Source organism: Chanodichthys erythropterus, chromosome 21 (genome assembly GCF_024489055.1).
Source record: "Chanodichthys erythropterus isolate Z2021 chromosome 21, ASM2448905v1, whole genome shotgun sequence".
NCBI lineage: Eukaryota > Metazoa > Chordata > Actinopteri > Cypriniformes > Xenocyprididae > Chanodichthys > Chanodichthys erythropterus.
In genome coordinates this window covers 30,289,079-30,314,759 of record NC_090241.1, presented here as the reverse complement: position 1 = coordinate 30,314,759, position 25,681 = coordinate 30,289,079, and the positions used below count along the sequence as shown (strand labels likewise).

The 25,681-nt window shown below is 37.0% G+C and overlaps 1 protein-coding gene across 1 annotated transcript in view; it reads left to right on the top strand.

Moving 5' to 3' along the window:
• grm4 (glutamate receptor, metabotropic 4) overlaps positions 1–25,681 on the top strand; it is a 142,808-nt gene that overhangs the window by 46,170 nt on the left and 70,957 nt on the right. Inside the window, exon 2 of the mRNA XM_067373053.1 lies at positions 12,751–12,967. Coding sequence (XP_067229154.1) covers positions 12,751–12,967 — 217 coding nt within the window. The remainder of the gene's footprint in view (positions 1–12,750; positions 12,968–25,681) is intronic.

The following is a 25,681-nucleotide window of genomic DNA, read 5'->3' as shown; positions in this document are numbered from 1 at the left end:
CACGACAGACACAACAAATAAAAAACACCATTGCATCAATTTAAATGTATGCCAGAAGTATTTATTAAACTAATAATTAAAAATAAGTATAACATAATAAGTATTAACAGCCTATGTTAAAGCTGCAGTCCGTAACTTTTTTGGCTAAAAATGATCCAAAATCAATTTTTGAGCAAGTACATAACCAGCCAGTGTTCAAAACGATCTCATTATCTTAGCTCGATTCACAACAGTAAGCTTGTAATAATGTTTTATAAGAGTGACGTGTTGAATTTCCGCGGGAAATTTGAGCATGCAGCAATTCGTCTGTGCGTCATTGTCACGTCCGTAAACAGAAAGGAATGAGTCCGTCCAGGCTAGTCAGTTTTATCACGTGAAGATGCTGCCGGTAGCGGATCATTTATAGCCTGTTCTCACAGCAGCTGAAATAATTAAACTTATCATTTTGATGGTGGATTGTAATCCAGAAAGGTCCAAATGACAATCATCAGTGACAACTGGAGATTCACCTGTAGTCAAAAGCAAAAAACTTTGGACTGTTGAGTGGCTACAGAAATTGAAATCTACAGGTAACGCTTATATACACGTAGCATAATGCTGATGTTGTTAACATTAACAATTTGAGAACAATATAACAGTAATAATAATTTGCATCATTACTCCAGTTCTCAGTGTCACATGATTTGTCAGAAATCATTCTTATATGCTGATTTGCTGCTCAAAAAACATTTTTTTTTTTAATCTGTTTTGAAAACAAGGTGAAACAACATGTCAGCTAACACTCATTAGAGTATAAACTATAGTAAACTGTTAGTAGACTGTTATGATGTTATGCTGCATTCACACGGGGTGTCGACGTTACCACTTCTCGTTTACTTTGAATGGGTGACGTCACGCGTTGCAGAACTGAATTGTGGGTTCCGTTGCGTCACATTACTCGCGTTGCTCACGGCAGAAGTTGAAAATGTCTCAACTTTTCAAGCACCAATGCAGGCGTCAGCCAATCAGATTGCCTTATGCAAAAACCCTAGAGCAGTTGCTAGCCAATTACATTCATGCAACACCGGAAAGTAATGTGATTGGTTGTTGTCACTATGACAGTCATGTCAGCACCAAGCTTCAGACACGCCCTCCGTCAAGTGTTGACGCTGACGCCCCATGTGAATGCAGCATTAGTGTTCGGGTTAGTAAAATAAGTTGACATGTAGTTGCAAAAATACATATAGTCAGATAGAAGTCTTTTGGGGTACCATCAAAATAAAGTGTTAGCAGATATTAAGCTGACACTATACTAATACTCTAATGGGAGTTAGTTAACATGTAGTTGCAAAGTTACTTACTGTATAGCTATAATGTCTAAAGTGGACCATAGAAATAACGTTTTACCTAAAATTGCGCTGAACATTTGAACGGTAATGTATATAAACAATATGCGATGATAAATGTTTGCTAGTAATATTCTTGTAGCATCATATGACCTCATAATATTGCATTTTTTAATTCAATATCATCTTCTTTTTTTTCTTCTTCTTTTTTTGCATTTGAATCCAAATCTTGTATTATCACGGCTTAAATTTTGTCAGTACAATCTAATTTTGTAGAAAATATGTTCTATAATAAAATCTCCGCTGATATTTGCTACACGGGCAATGACAGTTCAAGGTGAGTGCATTGCATTGTGGGATACAGTCTTCTGCGTTTTCTGTTGTATACTGTATTAATTCCATGCATTCCTGCAGAAATTGTACTGTGTGTAGCTCTATAGTAGTAGTTTGGTACGTAGGAGTAGAAACAGTAGATTCCTATGCATAGCCATTGCATATGAAAGAGGGAAAAGTATATATTGCTTATGCGTTGCATGTTAAAGCTTCCATTATAATTGGTTAAACCACACTGCAACTAATCATGGGATATTTATTTCATCAGATTTGGCTGTGTATTGTTTTTAAATGGCAGTGGTGACATGCTATTACACCAACGTTAAGTAATTTTCAAGGGAAGATTTGACCCGGCAACAAATAGATCAGCAACAATCATGCTATTAATGCGTCATCTAGAGTGGTTCAATTTGCAGTCAAATAGATAAGTAAGAATGTATGGTTTAGGCAGGCTGAGATGGCCCCCAAAGCTAATCACCATAATTAAGCAGGTGGTATTTTGTCTTGCCAATATTTCACCGACATCAGCCACTGAGAGCTCTAGAGCATCGAGGCAACTCTGAATAATTGATGCCGCTTGTGAGCATTTATAATTTACTCCTTTATCCATCTGAGAAAGCTAGCAAAGCAGTGTCGTTGAGGAATTCTCTAACAGTGGGTTTATCCCACACATCTTGTTTTTATTGCCTCCACGGCCACCCTATTTATCAAAGGGCTATGGTGACATCTCTCACCACAGTAGTAGCAAAATTCCAATTCAGATGAGCTATATGAAGTCATATTCCTTTGGGTGTGTTTCAATGGAGCCTAAGTTCACAGTCCAACTCATTGTTTTCCATCATATGCCATGCTTTTAATGAAACTAAATGAGATGAAAACAGGGGAAACAAACAAGAGGAGCTAACAAGTGTTTCGTAAGCCATTGTTAGGCTTGCTATCGATCCTTTAGGGTGCTATCATGTTGGCTGTTCCACCAGGATCTTATTAATTTCTTCAGTGTAGCCGACTGTAAAACCATCATTCATCGATGGTCTCTAAACTCTGTGTGGATGATTTGACATTTCTCACTGACAGTGCTGATTAACACATACTTGTGGTTGAATTTCTTGATTAATGTTCTTTAAACAGAGGGGGGAAAGAGTATGAAAGAAGTTGATTTGGGAAAATTTCCAGCACAACTGGTTTAAACAGTGTAAGAATGGCAATTTGTTTAAGGCGATTAAACCTCAAGGCAGCTTTACTACAATATTAAGGCCTAATGTGCTGTACCAGGGTTTTTATACAAAAGTGACCCAGACAATATAAGCAAACATTGTAAATATTTGCAATAAGGATTACTTTATTATATTTATGCTCTCAAATAACAGGGACTTACAGAATCTGCGAATGGCTCTCCTGTCTTTTAGAGGTCTTGGAAAAAACAAGCTGATATTTTGAATCGATTCTGTTTAGATTGCTTGGTTTTTGCTCCCCTGCAGTGCCTATATCCGAAACCTTCTTTGAGCCTTCGCTTCGATAAGCTCCTCTCATGCTGTCAACCTTAACAAGTGGCATGTTGATCTGCTTGAAGAAGATAATGAACTGACAAAGCCTTACTGTACCTTCCCCAACTAGAGGCCCTTCCTAACTAATACATTTTACCTCTGATCAGTGCTTTGACCTTTTCCAAATGATATTCCCAATTTCCAATTCATCACTTCGTCCGCCTGTATTACCCAGAGCTGTGCTACCTGAGAGCCTCATTACTGTAGAAATATATAGAAGGATCCCCTAAGTCAAGCATCGGGAGTTCAGTCCGAAAATGAATCCCATAATAATTTGATTGACCATAAGGAAGCGCATGGTGACAGTCTTTCCAGGAGACCAGAGATGCTAAAGGAGATAAGCATTACTAGATGCCATTTTCCAGTGTGCAAAAGAGCACTAAATCTAGAAAGGTCAGGACTGAGTGATGGAGATATTAAATAGAGATCTGAGGCATGCTGGGAAATATTATTCATGGTAAGTCAGTGTCTTCAGCTATAGAGCCAGATCTGCTTATTAATGAAACTTTTTATTTGATGTATGCGTGATGAACGCTGAATTTCAAAGGTGTGCCACATCATGATTAACCATCTTGTATTTCACACACACACACTTCGTGTTTTATATATAGTTTTTCAGTCCACATGGATTGCCTCTTGGAGGAGGTTTTTCAGAATTGCACAGAAGCATCAGGTGAATTTGATTTCGAGGTCAGTGGTTCTCATTTGGTGAGTCAAGTATGTTCTGATAAGGTCAAAACAAAGCTAAATGTAAGCAATTAAATGCAACAAACCATATAATTGTGCATTTAGTAGAGGAAAGAGAGAATGCGTCCTCTATTTTTGGTTTTCGACGTCAAACGATCTCATAAGAATTTATTTGTAATGTTTTTGTGTACATTTACACAGCATCTAAAGCATATTTAAATATCTGTGTACCCTAATTTCCTATTGTATCTGTATGTATATGTATGTTCCTAAAAAAAAGATTAATTAAATATACAATACTGTGCAAAACGTCAGTATTTTCACCCCCCAAAAAGGGGTTTAAGCCAGATATTTATATCTTTTGCTGTAGTGTGTCAGAAGAAAATATCAGTTCACATTTCCAAACATTCATTTTGCCATTAATTGTAATAATCCAGTGAGATTTTTGAATGCACAAGGAGTCTGACATGTTCCACACGGAGATCTGATCTCACCATCATCGAATCTGTCTGTGATTAGCTACAAGACGCTGGAAGAAACTGACCTGCAAAGCAAATGTGCGAAAACAATGTGCGAGTGTACCTAGACAAAAGTGGTTTTAAACGCAGAGATCAGATCTCCGTGTGGAGCACTGGCTGTCGTCAGACTCCTTGTGCATTCAAAAATCTCACTGGATAATTACAATTAATGGCAAAATGAATGTTTGGAAATGTAAACTGATATTTTCTATTGACACGCTACAGCAAAATATTAGTGATGGGAAGTTCGGATCATTTTACTGACTCTGACTTTTGAGTCTCGTTCAACAAAATGAACGAATCTTTTTTCGAGTCATTTCGTTCATTTTAGCAAAATGTAATTAAAATGTTACGTGTTACTTCCCCAACACATCTACTACTTATGCAAACGTTGATCCCACTACAAACAATCCAAAACTACAATGCTATAAGATTCAGAAATGATTAATTCATTCTTTACCTGGGTCTTCAGTTTATGACAAGCTGATTAAGCTCACCTCACCTCTTGTCTGACAAGTCTTCGGGTTTAAGTCATTCCTTAATGACGTGACAGGCAGTCCCATGCTAAACCAATGCATTCTGAGCCGGTAAGAGAATTGATTAGTTCTCTTCATGAGTCTTTCGGGTTTTTGAGTCGTTCCTTAAACACGTGACAGACCCATACACTAAGCCAATGCAGTCTGAGCCGGAAAGAGAATTGATTAGTTCTCTTCATGAGTCTTTCGGGTTTTGAGTCGTTCCATACGCTATTTCTGACATTTCTGTCACTGTTTTTGTTACTGTTTCTTGAGGATCTGTGGTGTGTTATTATAAATAAAGCCCTGTTATAAATAAAATATTGATTCATTTATCTTTTTGACTGTCTATCTGTAAATAAACACTTGGCTATATAATAATATAATAGTCCAAGCCTACAATACAAAGTATTTATAGACTAATTTGTTCATTTTTACTCCAATTTTGAGTTTGCTGTTATAATAATTGCTTTTCCTAGGCAGACTTGACATATTGGTCTAATATATGTATAAGAAGATTGCTCAAAAAGGACATAATGACATAAATTAAAAGCAAATAACATTTTGAATTTGAATTATTAATTAGTTTAAAACATCAAGGTTATGATAACTTCAGCTTTAACAGTTGTAACACAAACTCAAACAAAACTGGAGAGTTAACGTTATTTACTAATAAATATAATGTGCTTGGGTCACACAGCATAGCGTATGGGTCTGTCACGTGATTAAGGAACGACTCAAAAACCCGAAAGACTCATAAAAGAACTAATCAATTCTCTTTCCGGCTCCGAATGCATTGGCTTAGTGTATGGGTCTGTCACGTGATTAAGGAACGACTCAAAAACCCGAAAGACTCATAAATAGAACTAATCAATTCTCTTTCCGGCTCAGAATGCATTAGTAGCGTATGGGTTTGTCACGTGATTAAGGAATGACTCAAAACCCGAAAGACTCATGAAATGAACTAATCAATTGAATCATCAGGTGAACTACTTCTAGCAGTACAGAACCTGTAGAATATTGCACATGCGCGACTGAACGAATCACCCCCCGAGACAACTCGTTCTTCCCGAGTCACATTAAAGATTCGTTCAAAATGAACGAATCATTCAAGAACGACACATCACTACAAAATATATAAATAACTGGCTTAAAACCATTTTTTGGGGGGTGAAAATACTGACATGCCTAAGACTTTTGCACAGCAGTGTATATAGACTGCCTGGCCAAAAAAAAGTCGCTGTTTGGATTTAAATAGGCAAATGCTTAAGAGTCTATTGCAGTGATTATTATGTTTCCAGCATGTTATTTGTTTGGCAACAGTTCTTCTAACCCTAATTAATGGAGTGTGCTTTTCATTTTTTAACCATGAAGGAAGACGTATCATGGCCATATTCCAGGATGACAAAGCCAAGATTCATCAGACTCAAACTGTAAAAGAATGGTTGGGAGGGAGCATGAAGAATCATGTTTCACACACGAATTGGCACCTCTGAGTCCAGACCTTTCATCGAAAGTCTTTGGGATGTGCTGGAGGAGACTTAACAGAATGGCGATCTTGACCAAAAATTGATGCACCTCTTGGTGGAAATAAATGTTGTGATGTTTATTTCATCATGAGGTGCATCAAATTTAAGTCCAGATCTTGAATTGATAATGCAAGAGTCAAGCACTCTTTAAAGTCTACTTCAGCACATCCCAAAGACTTCCAATGAATTTAAGGTCTGGACTCTGAAGATGCCAATTCATACGCCTCCCTCCCAACCAACCATTCTTTCACAGTTTGAGCCTGATGAATCTTGACATTGTCATCCAATATGGCCATGATGTGTCTTCCTACATGGTTATGGTCCATCAGTTATGGTTAGAAGACTTATCGCCAAACATATAACATGCTAGAAACAATAATAATCACTGAAATTATGATCCAATCATAGACTCTAAAGCATTTGCCTATTTAAATCTAAACAACAACCTTTTTTTTTTTTTGGCCGGGCAGTGCATAATAATAATATATAATAATATATATATATATATATATATATGAACATGATTTTTTTTATATAATGTTTTAGTCACAATATACATATTTATAATTTTTTAAATATTTTTTGGAAAACAGCTGCCAGTTGATGTCTAATAAAATCTAGGTTTGCAGATAAAGTAATCCATTTGTGAATGGAAGTCACTATAGAGACATTCCATTGAAGGCAGAACAGATTGTCACACTGTCAGACGTGCGGGAAGCTTGGCCAATGCACCAGCAGATTTCTCAATTAGCTCACGGCCTTCAAAAAGGGTAGATTGAGTTTCTAAACGCCTCTGTGAGCACCAGAGATGCTGCAGTTTTGTGAATGGGCTTGTCTGGTCATGCAGTATGGCTAAAGAGCCATTGATTGTGCATCATCACAAAGCAAGCACAACATTTGGGATCCAGTGATTAAGAAATAAGGTGTAGCTCGATGGCTTAGAACACATCACAACACTCAAGCTCATGTCAATATACCATGACAAAATATGCGCTATATATTTAGACCAATGCTCCTAATTATTCAGGCAAATATTCACTGAAAATTGGACCAGGCTTATAAAATTGCTACAATGGCTGACTTGTAACACTATTTGCCAGACTAGAATATGTTCCAATCTGTTTTGTTCAATAATTACGCAGCGTTTTCTGTCATTCTGTTCTCACAGCTCAGCCATTTGCTGCCCCGCTCAGCTTGACAGTAACAGATGTGAAAATTGCACTGACTATCAGTGTAAACAACAGCTGATACCAGTTGAGAAGCCGTTAGATATGGAAGAAGGATATTTGTTTCAAATTAGTTTGTCCACAAACCTCTTCTGATTCGCCCGATGCCACCGGCACCAGATGCAAATAGCTTATTTCTTGCGTTTTGCTCATTCATTGATGCATGGAACCGCAGTATTTAGATTTACCATTTATAGAAGTCATTTCCCATCATTTACTGTATCTAATGAGAGCCAACAATGCAATAAAATAATTGCTTTTGATATGATTTAAAGGACTACAGTAAATACACCTCACAAATGGCTATTTATCAGAGAAACGCCAGTTCTGACCTTTGCTTATACCAGTCAAATATAATTATGCAAACGTGTGCGTATGCACACATGGCTCGCAGCAATGCATAGGGATAGTCACGTTAATTTCATACAAAACTGCCGCCTATGATTAGGTGCCCTTCACCTAGACCGTCTGTTTAATAAATCTTATTTTAAATTACTTCTGACATGCACATGTTAGGAGAGACAACAGCTGTAACCTTTGGGTCTCTTCTCAAGAACTCCTAGGAGGTTTGGAAACAAAGAAAAGCGATTCATCACAATCCTCTTTCTGTCCCTCGTTTCAGCATGGAATATTAAATAAATCTTTGTTAGAGAAATCAGCAGGGTGACTTGAACCATTTCAATGACATTTACAAATAATTCAGCAATGCCAAGGTTTAGTATAGGGTCAAATCCAGCATATAAACAAGATTTGTTTCAATGCTGACAAATGTTTTTCTTAAACATTAATGTACAAATTATAGTTTTACAGCTGTTGGTTTAGCTTTGGAAAATAACAGCCTTGAAAATTTCTTTGTGTCATCCAGAGTAATGTCAGTCAGAAAATCTCAGCAATATTTTGAGTCTTCATTACTTGGTGTGCACACGTCCATCCACACTTGTCACATTCAATGCCTTGTGAGTTAACTTCTTCTCTGTTGAGTAATGCATTAAGTTATTGGCCCTGACAGAATTTGTATACATATATTTTAGCATATCCCTGGATGAAAACATCAACATGTGCTGCAAATATATCAACGTCGCAGATCTTCTTGTGGTCTTTTTTATTTAATATGCTACTACATTGAAGAAAAATGTGAAGGCTGAATTCCATTTAATTGAATTTGTTATTATTTGCTAATATGCAACTTTTTTAAATAAAGGGGTATGGTCAGTAGCATATTTGTTTCTGCTGTGGTATCAAGAATCATAAAATTCTACTGGTATTGGTTGCAGCTTGAAATTTTGGCATAGTGACAGACTTACGGAAGTCATGCACCCTCTGCAGGTGTGGGTATTTCCCATCCAATGCAATTTTCACTGAAGATATATCACCAGATAGTGAGAAAAGAGCAGATTCAAATTTTCAGTGAAAAATGTTACTTTTAAACTAAAGAATTTCCACCAAATAATTGAAAGTTCTTACTAACTAGTCAGAAGAACAGGCATTCATTTGGTTGTGATTTTTAGAGATTACATTTGCTTTTCTGTAACACTGTGTAGGCAGTGCTTATTAAGACATCTTGCCAAACAAACTGAAACCTTAGCATTTAAAAGGTGGGAGTTCACATGATCAATGTCACAAATTTGCTTTTTAATAGTGAGAATCTTAAATATTTCTTAGATTTGTCATAACATTTATTTACTTTAAAAAAAGAAATTAAATCTTAAAAACTTCTCAGGTTTAAATCCCAGATTTTCAATGAGATGTCAGATGTTTAGATCCCAATATAAACATTATATCTGCATCCATATAAGCTGAAAGGTAAATATTTAACCATTTTGCGAATTGGTGATTCGCTGCTGTTGGTGTTAATCAGTTGCTCATGAAGTTGAACCAACAAACTAAATGTGCAACATGCAGCAGCATCATATTTACTCAGTGAATGTCACAATTGCATGACCGTGCAAGGCATTAAAAGCTGCTTTTCAGCCTGTCGCTCTTCCTCTGACTTGCAAAATTCTTGTATGAAGAGCAAGCCCTGTAGCTACCCAGAGGCATTACTAGCATGCATATCTATATATAACTCTTCATTAAGATGTAATATGTGCATTCTATTTTAAGATTTACATTTGAATTCATAAATTAGATATCATACATGATTTGTTTTTATTCATCAACGATTAAATATGGCATTTGAAATGCTCACCATATGCTTTAAGGTAAATCTGGAAAAACTGGGCAGTTATGGGCAACATTCAGCATTATTTAATTATATAAACCCATGGGTTTATTCCGAAACTAACTGTAAAAACATGCTGTTGCACAGAGTTAATTGCAGCTTTGGCGATAAGCAGGTTTCTAATATTTAACAAACATGCTGAATTCTGTAACAAATTATATGGTTCACGCTTAATTTTTTTGATATTCTCTTTTTTAAAAAAAAAACAAAAGAAAATAGTACTAGCCTCTAGCCAGTATCAAGGTGGATGATGACTGACCTGCAGTCTGTTTGTATCTGAAAAAGAGCCTCTCGTTCTGTCATTGTTTTGACTGATATTTTGTTGTCCTCTACGCAGATGAATTTACGATCCCTTTTAATGGAGCCATACCGCTGGTATTATGTCTGCAGAGAGTGGGCTTAAAAGCCAGAGTATGTTCACAATAGCCAAGTTAATAAACTTGTATAAATTACATTCTTGGTGGTGCAAGCCATCCATTATGTTATGTCTGACATTAGCTTAATGTATTCCGAGCATCACCAGCGATCCATTTTATGGTGATTGCTTAAGTTTCACATCACGCCTGATTTGTGTGTCTGTTGTTCGGTGTAGCCTGTGTATGAATTCTCAACATGATTCAGTTGGGGAGATCCTTAAGGGTTTAGTTCACCCTTTTTCTGTTATAATTTACTCACCCTCATGTCCTCTCTTTTTTTTTTTTTTTCAGAAATTCAGAGGATGACATTTTGAAGGGCTTAAATCCTTTTTGAGATATTTTGAATTATTCAAAGTATCTAAAAAGTAATCTTGCAATCTTGCAATCTTTCTAAAGCTATACAATAGCTTTGTGTGATAAACACATTGAAACTGAAGCTGATAATCTGATGTCCACTTTAGTGGACTATTGTGGCAGGTTGATGAGCTGTCAAATGAGCTGAGGTCAAGAATCGAAACGATGCATGAATCATTGAAAGGGTTTTGTGAAGCGAATCATTTGAATTGTTGAGAAGATCCAACTCAAAATATTGGCTTACTCATGAGTCACACACATAAACTGTAAAAAAAAATGACGTGTCTCCAGTTCCTTCAACTGTAGAAAAATGAAGCCATAATCTCAGAAACGGTTGTTGCGATTATGTCATTTGGAGCCCGAGTCTGCGCAGTAGTGATTCTGAGGTGGAGCTGCGATATCAAGGTCCTGCCCATTCTTCCACTCCTGCAGACTCAATCGCAAGCACAGCTGTCAATCATGTCAAGTCAAGTCAACTTTATTTACATAGCGCTTTATACAATACAGATTGTTTCAAAGCAGTTTTACAATGATAAAAGAAAAATTATGTTGTTCAGCTGAAGTCAGTTCAATGTTGATTCAGTTCCATTGTAAAAATCATTAATTATTGAATAAGTTCATGTCATCTATAAGCAGTTCTGCGGAATACAGTGATGTCATCGTCCAGCTCTGTTCAGTTCTCATACAACAGCGTTAGTACAGTCAGATCAATAATTTGGTTGAATATTAGGTGTCCCCAACTAAACAAGCCAGAGGCGACAGTGGCAAGTAACCCAAACTAAAACTTTTGGAGAAACCAGGCTCAGTGGGGGGGGCAGTTCTTCTCTGGCCAACGAATGAGCACGGTGTGATTTTATGATTCAAGCTGTATTACAATTCAGAATTAAGATCTGGATCGGTAGCATTCAGATATTCACCCAGTTACTCTTGCTTGAAGATCGGATTCATCATGCCAGTATGGACCTCTCTGGTTCTTGTGGACTTTTGCCGTGGTTCTGTGCTGATGGCTTTGTTAGATTTCCTTCACAGGGGATTGTCTAGTAGACCTCTGACATTCAGGGCTGTGTAAAGGTGCAGGTCCACCATCTGATCTGCATATGGACCGGATCTGGCTGACTACGGTTAACCTTGGGATAAGGATGAGACAGACAGACTAATATTGGAGTTGATTCTGCCATTCTTCTTACAATGTAACAAGTGTTATAAGAAGTGTTCTCTGTTCTGGTTGACCTAATTTATGCAGCCTAACAATAATTTAACTGAATAATAGAAATTGACTTATTCAATTACACTCCATTTTTATAACATCAAATAACTAACTAAAACCTTACTGGAAAAAGCAACACTTGAACTTAAATCAGCTTGATAAGAACTACCTAAAATGACAGAAGCCATCTTTGGGGAAAAAAAAATTGAAGTGTAAATGGATTTTGTTGAGTTTGGCTTGCATCCCATTCAATTACATGGAGAGGGTGGGGTTCATTACCTATACTGCCACCAGCCACCAGGGGGTGGTCATAATATATTTGTTTAACTTTTCAGGACACGTGTGGCACACTTGGTCAGACATCTTTCATGATCTCAAACATGCCAAAGAAAGCAGAGGCGATCAATGTCATATCAGCCACTTTAATGGTACTTTTATGGTGCTTTTTATAGTTTTGTAGCTTGTCTAGCCAATACATTGTTCAAAAATCCACTTTCCACTGAAAGAATGGTTGGGAGAGACATGTGGGTGTGTAAATAATGCAGAAAATTTCACTTGAGGTGAGCTATTCCTTTAAGAGACTCTCATCTCATTGGGGTTCCTGTAAACTAGTCGTGAAAGTGTGTTAGTTATTGACCAGCTTGTTGTTGCTTTCCACACACATCTTATTTCTGAACGGACTGTCCTCATTCCTGCAGTCTTGAGTGTACCACCTGTGGTTGTGTAAGAGAGAGCTTGGTAGGGGCTGTATTCTGGGATGATGGAGCGTGTTATAATCTGTCACAGGTGAGCTCAGAAGCAACAGGGGTTTGGGGGAATTGTGTACTTCAGTGCCTGGTTCTGAATAGGATATATGTTTCTGTTTCCTCCTACAGATTCCCCAGGTGAGTTATGCCTCCACGGCTCCTGAGCTGAGCGACAACACCCGTTATGACTTCTTCTCTCGCGTGGTACCACCGGACACCTATCAGGCACAGGCTATGGTGGATATTGTCAGGGCCATGCGCTGGAATTATGTCTCCACGGTGGCGTCGGAGGGGAATTACGGAGAGAGCGGCGTGGATGCCTTCATCCAGAAATCTCGGGAAGAGGGTAAGAGAGTGTTTGCATTCAATTTGGCAATATTTTTGAGATTTGTTTATCTTACCCCTGAATTTTGTCATGCAGCATAGACTTTATTGTAGCTTATTATGGCCAAGAACCACCCACACAGACAGGAAGAGACCGTCCAAATGAAAGAAAAAATAAATAAATAAAAGCGACCGACCACAATATTTGCACTGGTATTTATTTTCATTTATGTATTGTATTTTATTGGTTTATTTTTTATTGGTTTATTTAGTACAGAAAACATGATTCCAGCCAAAAGCTGAAAAATATGCATTGCACATAGAGAGAACAGAGTATTTTTTTGTTAGAAAGTCTTTTCTAAGAAAAAAAAAATTATTAATTAATATGTGTACAGCTCTGGTTTGTTTTAAATTAGCGCTTAAACATCATTGTAAAAGATTTTATATCATATACTGCTTTGATTTCAATTAGCAACATGTTCCAGAGTTTACAGAAAAAGCTACAGAAAATTCCCTTGTGGAAAAAGGTGTGCATAACTGTATTGAATGAGACTTTAAAATATTCTTAAGAGCATGAGATTGGCTGTGATGTGTGCCCACAGTGGTTCCACTGTGAATGTGTACAAAAAAAACTGTGAAAGAAAAAATCTATATCATGACATGCTTGCAGAAAGTAAGGTGGACATTCTCCCTGATTTAATCTGATTATTTAAGTGGAATTTAAGTGGTGTTTTATCTGTTGTGTTGAGTTCTTTTAAAAAGTAGCCTACTCAGTTTGTTGAATATTATGTGTAATGGATTTCTTTCCTAACCTAAGAGTTATAGTTATGGCCTCATTTGAAGACCAGAACATAACGTAAGAGGGATACATAGACAAATTGTGGCATATGGTGATATGATTGTGTCTGTGAAGGAAAAGGATTTTCATTTTTAAAAGTGAAAATAGAGTCCAATGTGGGTGATGACAATACAATACAATATTGTGTAAAGAGTCACAATCTTCTCAGCAAACACTCTTCACAGCCAGAAATGTCTTGTGTACAGTGGAGGGCAGTATAATTTCGTTAGGTGTAATGTTAACTAACTATAGTAACATAGATATGACATTTGATATGCTAGCTATGGCAAGGAGATGAGTTTCCCTTTCTTGAAGTGAATATGCCATTCAAAGATAAACCGACTGCACTCATTCAACTTAGCTCACACATTCCCTGACCTTTTTAAATTTGCATTTGTCTACAACAATATGTTAACTTTGTTTTATGCAAGGTCTTGTTCTCAAGAATTTTTAAAATGTATGTAAGTTCAACTGTTTGTGTAAAACAAACTCCAAATTAATTAACATGCATGTAATAATAATAAAAACTCATAAAGTGAGTTGCAAGCGGAGAGCAGTAGACACAACACCGGATACAGAAGAAAGCACATAGAGAACACTGCTTTTGTTATTGTTTTGTTCTAAGCCATTCTTTGTAATCCTGAATAAAAGCTTCAGTGAGCGGCATCTTCTGTTTTGTCATCAGTATAAGACATTACAAATGGATGAACGATGAATAGCCAATAAGAACGACTACATGGAAAAACCGTAAGTCATCCATTGTCAATTATAACTGTGGAAACTCCAAGTACTACTTAAGTCTCGGTTGTGGCAAATAAAGTTTATGTAATATGCATAAATGTGTCATACGAGATATTTTTCCAAAACGGACGTTTTCAAAACAATTCCACATGTGAAATGGCAGGGACATTGAAAAATTGAGAAATCAACTTTTTCTGGAGATTTTGATATATAAGAGGTCATCGTATGATAAGAATATCCTGTACTTTTCAGAACTGAAAACTTCCTTGTTTGTCCAATAAACGCTTTTATTGACACCAGGCCCAGCGAACGACTGATCCTGGAATGTGCCTATCTATAGATAGGTGAAACTCCGCCTCCGCAGAAGAAATCAACGCCTACTTTATCATTGCATCGTTAGCCTCACCCACCGGCGTGTTAGTATAGATCATAAACCCACCCTCTCCATGTAACTGAATGGGATGCAAGCCAAATTTTAAAAAAATCCAATTACACTTCATTTATTTCCCCCAAAGATGGCTTCTGTCATTTTAGGTAGTTCTTATCACGCTGACGTATGTTAAAGTGTTGTTAGTGAGATGAGAAGGACAAAATAACATTAGGCTACTTTTCAAAGGATCCTTATGCTAGGAATATGGTTACTTATTTTCAACAATGTGAATGTCTCAGTTGAGCATTATTTATTTCTATTCTGTATTTCACTGTGGATTCTTTGGTAAATCAATCACATTTCAGCGCAGACTTTGCAACAGACTTTTACCATATTGAGGGAGCAATATAGGGAGCAATGGACACTTCCTCTCTCAAGATCCATAAAGGTACTAAAAACATATTTAAATCAGTTCATGTGAGTACAGTGGTTCAATATTAATATTATAAAGTGACAATAATATTTTTGGTGCGCCAACAAAAACAAAATAATGACTTATATAGAGATGGCCGATTTAAAAACACTGCTTCAGGAAGCATCGGAGCATAATGAATCATCGTGTCAAATACGCTGTTCAGAGTGCCAAAGTCACATGATTTCAGCAGTTTGATGGTTTGACATGATCCGAATCATGATTCGATACGCTGATTTATAATACTAGGAAGCTTCCTGAAGCAGTGTTTTTGAAATTGGCCATCACTATACAAGTTATTTTGTTTTTTTGGCGCACCAAATCTATTCTCGTATGAACTGATTTACAGTAGATGTGTTTTTTATACCTTTATGGATCTTGAGAGAGGAAATGTCATTGCTCCCTATGCAGGCCTCACTGAGCCATCGGATTTCAACTGAAATATCTTAATTTGTGTTCCGAAGATTAACAAAGGTCTTATGGGTGTGGAATGGCATGAGGATAAGTAATAGTGACAGGATTTTCATTTTTGGGTCAACTAACCCTTTAAAGAGAGAGCAATAAGTTGGCTATTTCAATTGGAAAGATGTTAGCCAATCACAGCAGTGGGTGTTTACACTGAAGTCTCACAGCAGACACGCCCCTTAAAACAGAGCGTTCAAATAAGAGGTCTAAAATCTATGTCACATAGGCCTATTACTATCAATCTCTCTTAATTTCTTTCTCTATCAAATATTGGTTTATTTTATTTTATAACAATGTAACACTGTTCTATTGCCTTAAGCATTGATATTTGTTTCTGGAAATGCAAATCTAGGTGTTTTGTGAAATAAATACCATACTTTAAGCTTATAAGGAGCAGTAAAATATTTTCCAAAGGTTTTTCTTCCCAACTGCACTTCCTTCCTGAGAAATGAAACTTGAAGTGCCCTCAAGGGGAAAAGTAAAAAAAGTCTTTCAGTAGTCTTTGTGAGAATACTGAGTTCAACCATTGATTTTCATCTAAATTTCTTACAGTGTTTCCAAGTCTGTTAATCTCAGTAGTGTTTCAGGTTAAGCTTAGTTGACAGGGTGGAATAAACATGTTGCCCCCTTGGTGGAGGGTCACAGGTTTTTGCTACCGAAAAATATCTACAGAACTTTTGCATTGCTCGTAGTGTAAATAAGGAAAACCTATTTTAATGGGGTCCTTGATTATGATTTCACTTTTTTAAACTTTAGTTAGTGTGTAATGTTGCTGTTTGAACAGTATCTGCAAAGTTACGATGCTCAAAGTTTAATGCAAAGGGAGATGGCTGGTAACAAATGGCTGGTAGGAACTACAAAGAGCTTTTTCTCAGGTTTGTGACATCACACCCAAAAATGTACATAAACCCTGCCGCAGGGAACATGCAACAAAGGGGGTGAGCCCATGTTGGGCTGCTTTAGAGAAGAGGATGAGTTGTTGTAGTAGAGTGTTGTTGCCATGCTGTCATTTTAGCCAGAATGCTTCACAAACGAGTGTCAGTTCAATGCTGGATTTGCACAAAAGATTAACATGATGGCACATGCTAGCCGATGAGTTGAATCAACTCCACAGCAACTACATAAATTTATCCACTAACCATTCAGAAACGTCAGAAAAAGTTGTAACCTCTTCCTGAGTCTCTATATCAGTTTCCGACTGGCTGAACACCATTACTGACAATCGTCATTTTTGGCTGCGTGAGATTCTCCAGCTTTGTTGTTGTTGAGCAACCGAAGCGTGAGCTGTTAAAGCTCCGCCCTCTTCTGGAAAGGGGGCCGGGAGCAGCAGCTCATTTGCATTTAAAGGGGCACACACAAAAACGGTGTGTTTTTGCTCACACCCAAATAGGGGCATATTTGGCAAGCTATATTAAATGATCTGTGGGGTATTTTAAACTGAAACTTCACGGACACATTCTGAGGACACCAGAGACTTATATTACATCTTGTAAAAGGGGCTTTATAGGTCCCCTTTAATGTAATCAGTCTAAATTGTTACAAGTTTAGATACTACCTCAAATATGAAGTATTGAACTTGTCAGTCATCACATTATACAGTAATTTGGATCTTAAAATGATTTCATAACCCTCAAGCAATGGTAGATGCAAACAGATGGAAGCTAAAATTGCTCAAGTCAAGTTCTATGAATAGTCTTAGTGAGAACACTCAAAACTGCCTTGAGGAAGTTCTGGGGGAGATGGAGTCATACTCCTTTCTTGTCTCTAGGGTAACAGTGTCCTCCTCACATGTCCATGGTTTCTCCTACACAGTGAGTGTATCAACATCTGTTCCTCCCCCATATTCTTCCCAGAGATCTGGCCCTTCCTCCCGAATGAAGAATCATGGTGCTTTCACACTCCACCCCAAAAGCTCTAGACCATTTGCTTAGTGTGAAAGAGTACATCTGGGGTGTGGTTCTTGTGAACTCACAGAATTGCAGAAGAAAACCACTCTATGGTGATGTATAATTCCACCTTCCCATGCTTCCAGTCACACTTACTGCAGAAAGTGTTTCTTTCAGACTCACTTGTAGAAAAATCACTCTTCCCTTCTTCTAATGGGAACAACGGGTGGTGATATGCTCCGTTATACGCCCTGGCTTAAAAACGTGTGGCCAAATAAAGCATCTCATAACTGTAGATGGGCAGCGCCAAATGGATTAACACATTAATGCATTTGTTAGTTAAATAACGTGATCCAGAGAATCTTTGTTCTTAGAGCCGCTCTGGTGCTCGAGAATGGAGAGCAAGTTTCATTTGAATGTTTCAAATTACATTCGCCAATAGGAAAGACAATCAATTTGGAAGAGAGGAAATATATAAAAACCATGAAATGAAAAATGGGCTTGCATTTTTAGAAAGTTGAATTAATAAGAAATGTAATTGTGGAAGTCACATTTGTCTAGAAGAGCTAGGAAAAGTTTTCAAAAGGTCATATTTACTTTCACTGATAGAAAAGTCATATGTAATTCATATCATGGCTTATTTAAAGCTTATGTGTGTAATTTGTTAATGTTAATATAGTTTCCCTTTTTTCAGCTTAATGTGCAGAGACAGCTGAGACTCTATAGTGCTTTGGTCTGTTTTTTTGATTAGTCGGATACAGCAACATTGTCTCAGCTGAAGGTGTGAGTTCAGGTCCGGACTGCCCATTTATCTCAACCAAAAATGATGTCTAAATAAAACTGTTTACACTTGACATTTGAGAGTTCTTAAAATATATAGTCGCTACTGAATGGATTATATGTTTTTTGTTTGTTTGTTTGTTTTTGAGTCTGGCAGAATTTTAGTTTTGTCATGCAGTGTACGGGGGGAATGAGAGGCAAGTAACCTCTCCCAACCGGCAATCGGATGGTTGGGTAAATTTCTGACATGTCGGAAATTTTGGTCGCCCCTCGTGAGGGTATCGCACATTGAGTTGAGGCATTGCTACAAACCAACTGCTCTAAACGCACGAAAACAGAAATTTAACCATGGCACAAAATAAATAGATCTTTCATCTTTAATGCAGCAAGACAAAAAAAAAAGTTCTGTAGCTACCAAACTACCTGAAATTCAGCAAACTGTTTCTTACCTCCAGTTTGGCTTGCAAAATGATAAATCATATTGCTCAAGTCTTTCAAGCCACCTGGGCATTCCATATACACCAGCATAATAGGGCCTCTTTAAATAATAAAAATAATAATAATTGTATTATTATTATTATTATTATTATTATTATTATTATTATTCCTGCAATTACATTTGATGCTGCTAAATTAAATTAACTGCTGCTTTAAGAATAATTGGGTCGCATTTTGGCCATAGTCAAGAACAAAAAGCACTGCAAAATGGCAACTTTATGACCAAGTTGGATCCTCTGTCCACTGGTTGCATCTGCAGTCAGTAAAATTAAGGGCCAATCAGTAAGTGGCAATCCTTATATGGCTAGCACTGGGCGGACATTAATATTCATTAGCCAGATTTTTATAAAGTCTAGAAAAAAAGGAAAAAAAAGAGATAAAAAAATGCTTATGACACCTCCAAGATTTATTGTTGTCCATTATGTAACTCTGGTTATCTAGACCACTCCCACAGCTGTATTTAGAGGATGCTGGACGGATGGCGTGAGACTTGAGGGCCGTGATATGAATAACCATGAGCATCACTGCAGTGCCATGCCGGCTCCTTATAGCTTCATGGGAGTGTTTGCACATCTGTCCAGGATGTAGAGAAAGAGCAAGAGCCAAAATGAAAGAAAAGGGACGACAGGGAATGAGAAAGAAAGGCAGAAACAAACAAACAAAGATAATTAATAGCTTAAGTCTTGGCTGTGCGGGTCGATAGAATGTCTCCCATGGTGCTTTGCTCACATATATCTCCTTTCTGTCTCTGCATCGCAGTAATATAGTAGATGAGTAGGATGTCAAACTGAATAAGCCTGTTAAATTTTTTCCCCATCACTTAGAAATTCAGTTTTTTAAGTACCAACAAAAGCATTTTCAATCATATTAGTTGCCTTTGTTCCAAAGATTGATTCCTAAGTGTAGGAGCCAAAAGTCTGAGATCTCTTGTTGAAAATTAATTTGTTAACCTTGGAATTGAAACATGAATTTCAGAATGCCTTTGGATTTGGTTTATCTCCTTTTTTCTTTAGTGACATCAGCAGTCAAGCTGAATGAACTCTACAGGTTTGTGTAAAACCTGATGATCATTTTATTAATCGGGCTGTGCGCCATTCAGAATTTGAACTGAATTTGATTTGAGTTTTAAAATCCATTAAGTTACCACCTTTTATTTTATTTTATTTTATTTTATTTTATTTTATTTTATTTTATTTTATTTTATTTTATTTTATTTTATTTTATTTTATTTTATTTTATTTTATTTTATTTTATTTTATTTTTTTATTTTTATTTTACTAAGCATTACCTGTTTTGCCATTAAATTAAGTTCAGTAATTTCCCTTTCCTGACATTCCAATTCAAATTTCAATTCTACTTTTTGTGGCATGTGGTTAATTCCATTTCAAAATCCAACTTATCAGTTGAAAGGGAGCTAATTCATCAGTTCTGTATGTTCAATGTCACAAATTTCATTAGTGACCTAGAAATAGTGCAGAATTTATATTTCTTTTTCATTTTACATCATATGGTGATTTTTATCATGGTCTCAGACGTTTGGTCCCAACTGTAAGTGTTTATGAATTGAAGTATATTTGTGTAGCATTGCGTGCTTGGAGTAATTCCTTCATAATTCATGGCGACAAATGAATAAATAACGCAGATGAGACAGAGCGGTGGTGTACCACAGAGAGCAAAGGGACTGAGCATGGTGTCTTGCACCTCGTAGAATCTCTGCTTATGCATGATAGGCTGATAAATAATGCTTACTTAATGTAATATAATATGTGATGTACACAGATTCTCTCAGTTATTCATAGCTGGCTGCAGTGAATCACAGACAAATTGAATGAGTAAAGAGCAGTGACTTGTTTTGATCTTCTGAAATGAAGAGGCAAATTGTTTTTTCAGCTTTTTAGTTTTTTTTTCAGGTCTTTGTGAATTATTGGTCCATTTGATGCTAGTACGGTTGCTGGATTGAAGGCATATGGGACACGGTTTACCTCAACAGGCAACCAATACTATAATATTTTTGTATATATTGCTTCAAAAAGAATAACTGCAATAATAGAGTAAAACAAATATTATTAATTATTTATATTATCAATATTTGCCATTTTCTAAACATTAGTCTGCAAATCTTGTTTTATTTTTTGGACTCTCTCTTGGAGGAGGCACTGACTCCCTTTTCTCCTCAGAGAAAACGCCCAGAGTAAAGAGACCTTGTTATATTGAGGGTCCGTAGGCTATGGATGTTTGATTACGGTGACCGTATACTAAGCTGAGCCCATACATTTTAAATGACGGACATGAAGAGCCTCCTCTTTGCCACATAATGTTTGATCGTCTTATGATTTGTGCATCATTCCCTACATACTCAAGCAAATCTATGGAGCGCAAGACAGCCTCTTCAACTCCAGGCCCGAAGGCATTCCAGATTTTTTTTTTTGTTCCTGCCCTGACCAACACATGATTCAATTCAGTCCTGCCTCCAGGGAAAAGGCTGAAAAACACTATGTTTGTGAAACGCCTCACTGTTTTTCTCCTCTGTCTTTTATGCGGTTTTCAAAGAAGGGCTTTGTGACATCTTAACCCTGTATCGATATCAGTTATTTGCTTGTAATGTCTGTAACCAAGTGTGTTATCTAATACCGCAGTAGGTTCACGGTAATCAAATGAACACGTTTGTGTGCGATAAGTAGTCCACCAGTACAAAATCATCCGAGGCACTGAGGGAAACATACTGCAGCGGTTCTCTTTGTTGATTCTCCTTCAAGCAGAACCTCACTCGATATTTTCAATATCTTCTGGGTTCCAGTAATGGGCCAAATTTATAATGCGCCTGCTGCTGAGGGACCTTGAAGGGTCGAATTCTGAAATGAAGGAATAGATTTGGTAAGTTTTGAAAGGTGACTGCCACTAGCATACATCACCGTGGAAAATGGTTGCCCAGTGGTACCGCGGAGTTGACTTGGGCCACCGCTGAGTGATGAGCAATCTTCAGCCGCAGCATGGCACAATAACAAAGTAAACAGCCTACGCTGCTCTCAGCATACATAAATCTACAATATTTGATAAATAAGATTTGCCTGCTGTAATTGATTCCATGTGGAGATCCAAATAGAAACCTCTGAGGCCCTGGTAAATCTAATCAAGAGGGAGGTTAGTCATATGGTGAGTTACCTAAGGCTTTGTAATAATGGATCAATAATTATAACCTCCATAATTACTGGAGACAAACATGTAGATTATTATATAGAGAGCACAAGATTCAGTCTGACATTTTCTCTCCTTTGCGATTCCGCTCAGGCTGCTCTCAGAAACCATACATGCCTTATTCCGTGCGAGGTGCAAATGCAGTACGGATTCTGTTGATAAAAGTGCCCTGCTAAAAGGGATTTTTGAAATATATATATCTAAGTTAGATATCCCAGTTGACGTTGTGGATTGCTAGGGTTCTTTATCATGTTGAAGTCTGTGGGAGTTCTTGAGGAAAACATGACAGACATCCAGTCACTCGTGAAAATGCGACGCTGTCGACCCTTTTAAATCGAACACGGTAAACCCAGACAGAGGCATAAAGTCTCAAATCCTAAGCCAAAACTTTTGCTTCAAGAAAGAAGACAAACAACTTTTTTTTCCCTCCATTGTGTTCTACTTTAGAAATGTAGAAATAATGCTTCCTTTTTCTTTTTCCAATTTCCTTTTCTCTAGTGATAATATAAATTGGAACAATATAAAATCTTTATGACTTGATATGCGTTATTTAAATGAATGTTTCACGGAAAAATTTCAATTTACTCGCCTTTAATGAGAATTTTAATTACCGACTGTTTACACAGTGGCTTAAAAAATGGCTCATATAGACCAGTTTTATGATATCCGATTTCTTGTCCTTTTTGAAGCTTCTGTCCATGTTTATTGTAGTTGAATGGAAATAGCCACCAGAACAGTGTTCAAATTTGTCTTTTCTTTTTTTCTACAGAAGATAGACATTCATACAGGTATGAAATCAGATGAGGGTGAATAAATGATGACAGAATATTTATTTTTTTCAGTGAACTCTCATTTTAATTGCCAGTGAAGACAGGCTGCTAAACATAAGGATGCTTTGTTACCATCTTCTCTTTAGCTTTTTTTTTTTTACAATGTGTCTGGAAAGGATAATTGACTCTGCCATAAATCAGAAGATCAAGTTCTGACATCCTGTCACTTTGGCTCAGGGCTTGTCTCTGAATGTGTCATTGCTATTATTAGAGCCTTCTCACAACATTAGGTCGAGGCTCTTTTTTTCTTATATATTTCCCTAAAGACCCTATGAAATGTTTTGACATGCAATTTTCATGTGTTTATGTATTTACTTTTGAAACAAGAAGTTGGACTGACTTTATTTTATTTTAAATAGCTAATAACCATCAGGGGCTAATTGGGCTATGGTAACAGCCAAACCCTCAGCCCTGGATATAATAGGTGTTCCATTTCTAAAGTACATTTTATCTCTATTGCATTATCAAATTATAGTTGCTTCTACTTTATTGGAAGTTTCTTTATACATTGCACATGCCATAAGTTTCCATGGACACAGAAAGAGCTCCTTTTAGTCTGTTTAGGAAGTTGGTTCCAAGAAGGAAGAAAATAAATAGAAAACTGACCTACCCACACAAAGAACTCCCGTAACTCAGTCAGTTTCTCCATCTTGTCAGTACCCATCTGTTCTCAGATCACCCCTCCTGCTGTTCATTATATTTGGTTAAGCATCAAATATGACCCTGCTGGAAATGCTTGTGCATATTTTGGTCAATTCATGCAAGAAGTGCTTGAATGCATCAAAACACCATTTGTTCCTTTTCCAAAGACATTTATTCAGATTAAAATAAATAAGATAAATCTGATTAACATATAATTCTGTTACAACAGGTACTGTGAGCAAACATAACCCTATGAGTACAATTCTCAATTGCATTCAACCAATGCACTGAGTTTGGAGTTGGACAACCAATGGCAGATTAGAAGGTTCGGGAAACCTGCATGGAAACAATAATTATTTTTACAATTGGCTTTCAGTTACTGCCTGTCTGTCTGTCTGGAGAAAGGTCACTCCTAGTGGGATGGGATTAAAGATTTTATTAAATGGGACCTATTATGCCCCTTTTCACAAGATGTAATATAAGTCTCTGGTGTCCCAAGAATGTGTCTGTGAAGTTCAAGCTCAAAATACCCCACAGATCATTTATTATAGCTTGTCAAATTTGCCACTATTTGGGTGCGAGAAAAAACGCGAAGTTTTTGTGTGTGTCCCATTAAATGGAAATGAGCTGCTGCTCCCGGCCCGCTTTCCAAAAGAGGGTGGAGCTTTAACAGCTCACGCAGCCAAATGATGATTGTCAGTAATGGTGTTCAGCCTTACATTATTCAAACCGGAGTCGGACACTGATGGAGAGTCTCAGGAAGAAGTTATAACTTTTAGAATGCAACTGGACATTTCTGAATGATTAATGGATACATTTATGTAGTTGCAATGGAGTTGATTCAACTCATTGATTAGCGTGTGCCGTCATGTTTATCTTTTGTGCAAATCCAGTGTTGAATTGAGCCTTGTTTGTAAAGCAGCGTAAAATGACAGCATGGTAACAACACTCTACTACAACAACTTTTCCTCTTCTCTAAAGCAGCCCAACATGGCCTCACCCATGGCCATTGTGTGTTCCCAGGGGCAGGGTTTATGTACATTTTGGGGTTTGTGATGTCACCAACCCAGGAAGAAACTTTCTCTCTTTGCACTGAACTTTGAGTATCATAACTTTGCAGATGTTGTTTATGCTAACTAACAGCAACATTACACACTAACTAAAGTTAAAAAGTGAAATCATAATCAAGGACTCCTTTAAAGATTACAAGGGCACATGAGTTAAAATAATAATAATAATAATAATGTGCATAGATAAATTATTTAGAATAAATGCTGCAATACTTGATAAAAAAAAGTTTGGTTTTCATTTTTCTACTGTAAAATACTTTCTTCAAAATATAATAAAACAATAGTTTCATGCACATCCACCCAAGTCACTGTGTGACTTTGTCTGCTTCGGTGTCTCATTCAGTGACATGTGGAGTTCTTACCTTGAGGCCTTCAGTCATTCAAAATATCTCCTGACTCAAAGTAGCATATGCACACAGCAGAGGGCTGCAAGTGACTGCAAGACTCCTGCCGTTAGGAAGCCTCTCCATATGGCATCTTTGAGGGTTCTCTTTTCTCTCTAATTAAAGCCTTTGATGCAAATCAGTGTTCCTCTCTCAGCGAGGACAGGTCAAACGCTTTGAAAACGCCCTCTCCTTGGAACGGCAACTATCAGTTTGTGTGGAAGTTTACAAGGGCTTCGTGTTTTCTCAGAAAGGATATGAGAAGTTTAATGAGCTTATTATTATGCATTTTTTCCCCCGGTTAATCTGCATATGACGATTTGCTGATATGACACGAGGTTAATTCATGGCATCTGTGAAAGGAAGATATATAAGGATTGGAGATTACAAAGATGAGACTTTTTGCAACAAAAGAGTAGAACCAAAGAGATTTGTTGCATTTTTAAACACAGTAAAGTACATGATAGCAAAACAATAAAATAATAATAAGAGTTGATGCAATTGAAGGACCCAGCAGAGCAAAACATTGGGGTTCCAAGACAAAACCATGAAGATTCTCCATAGAA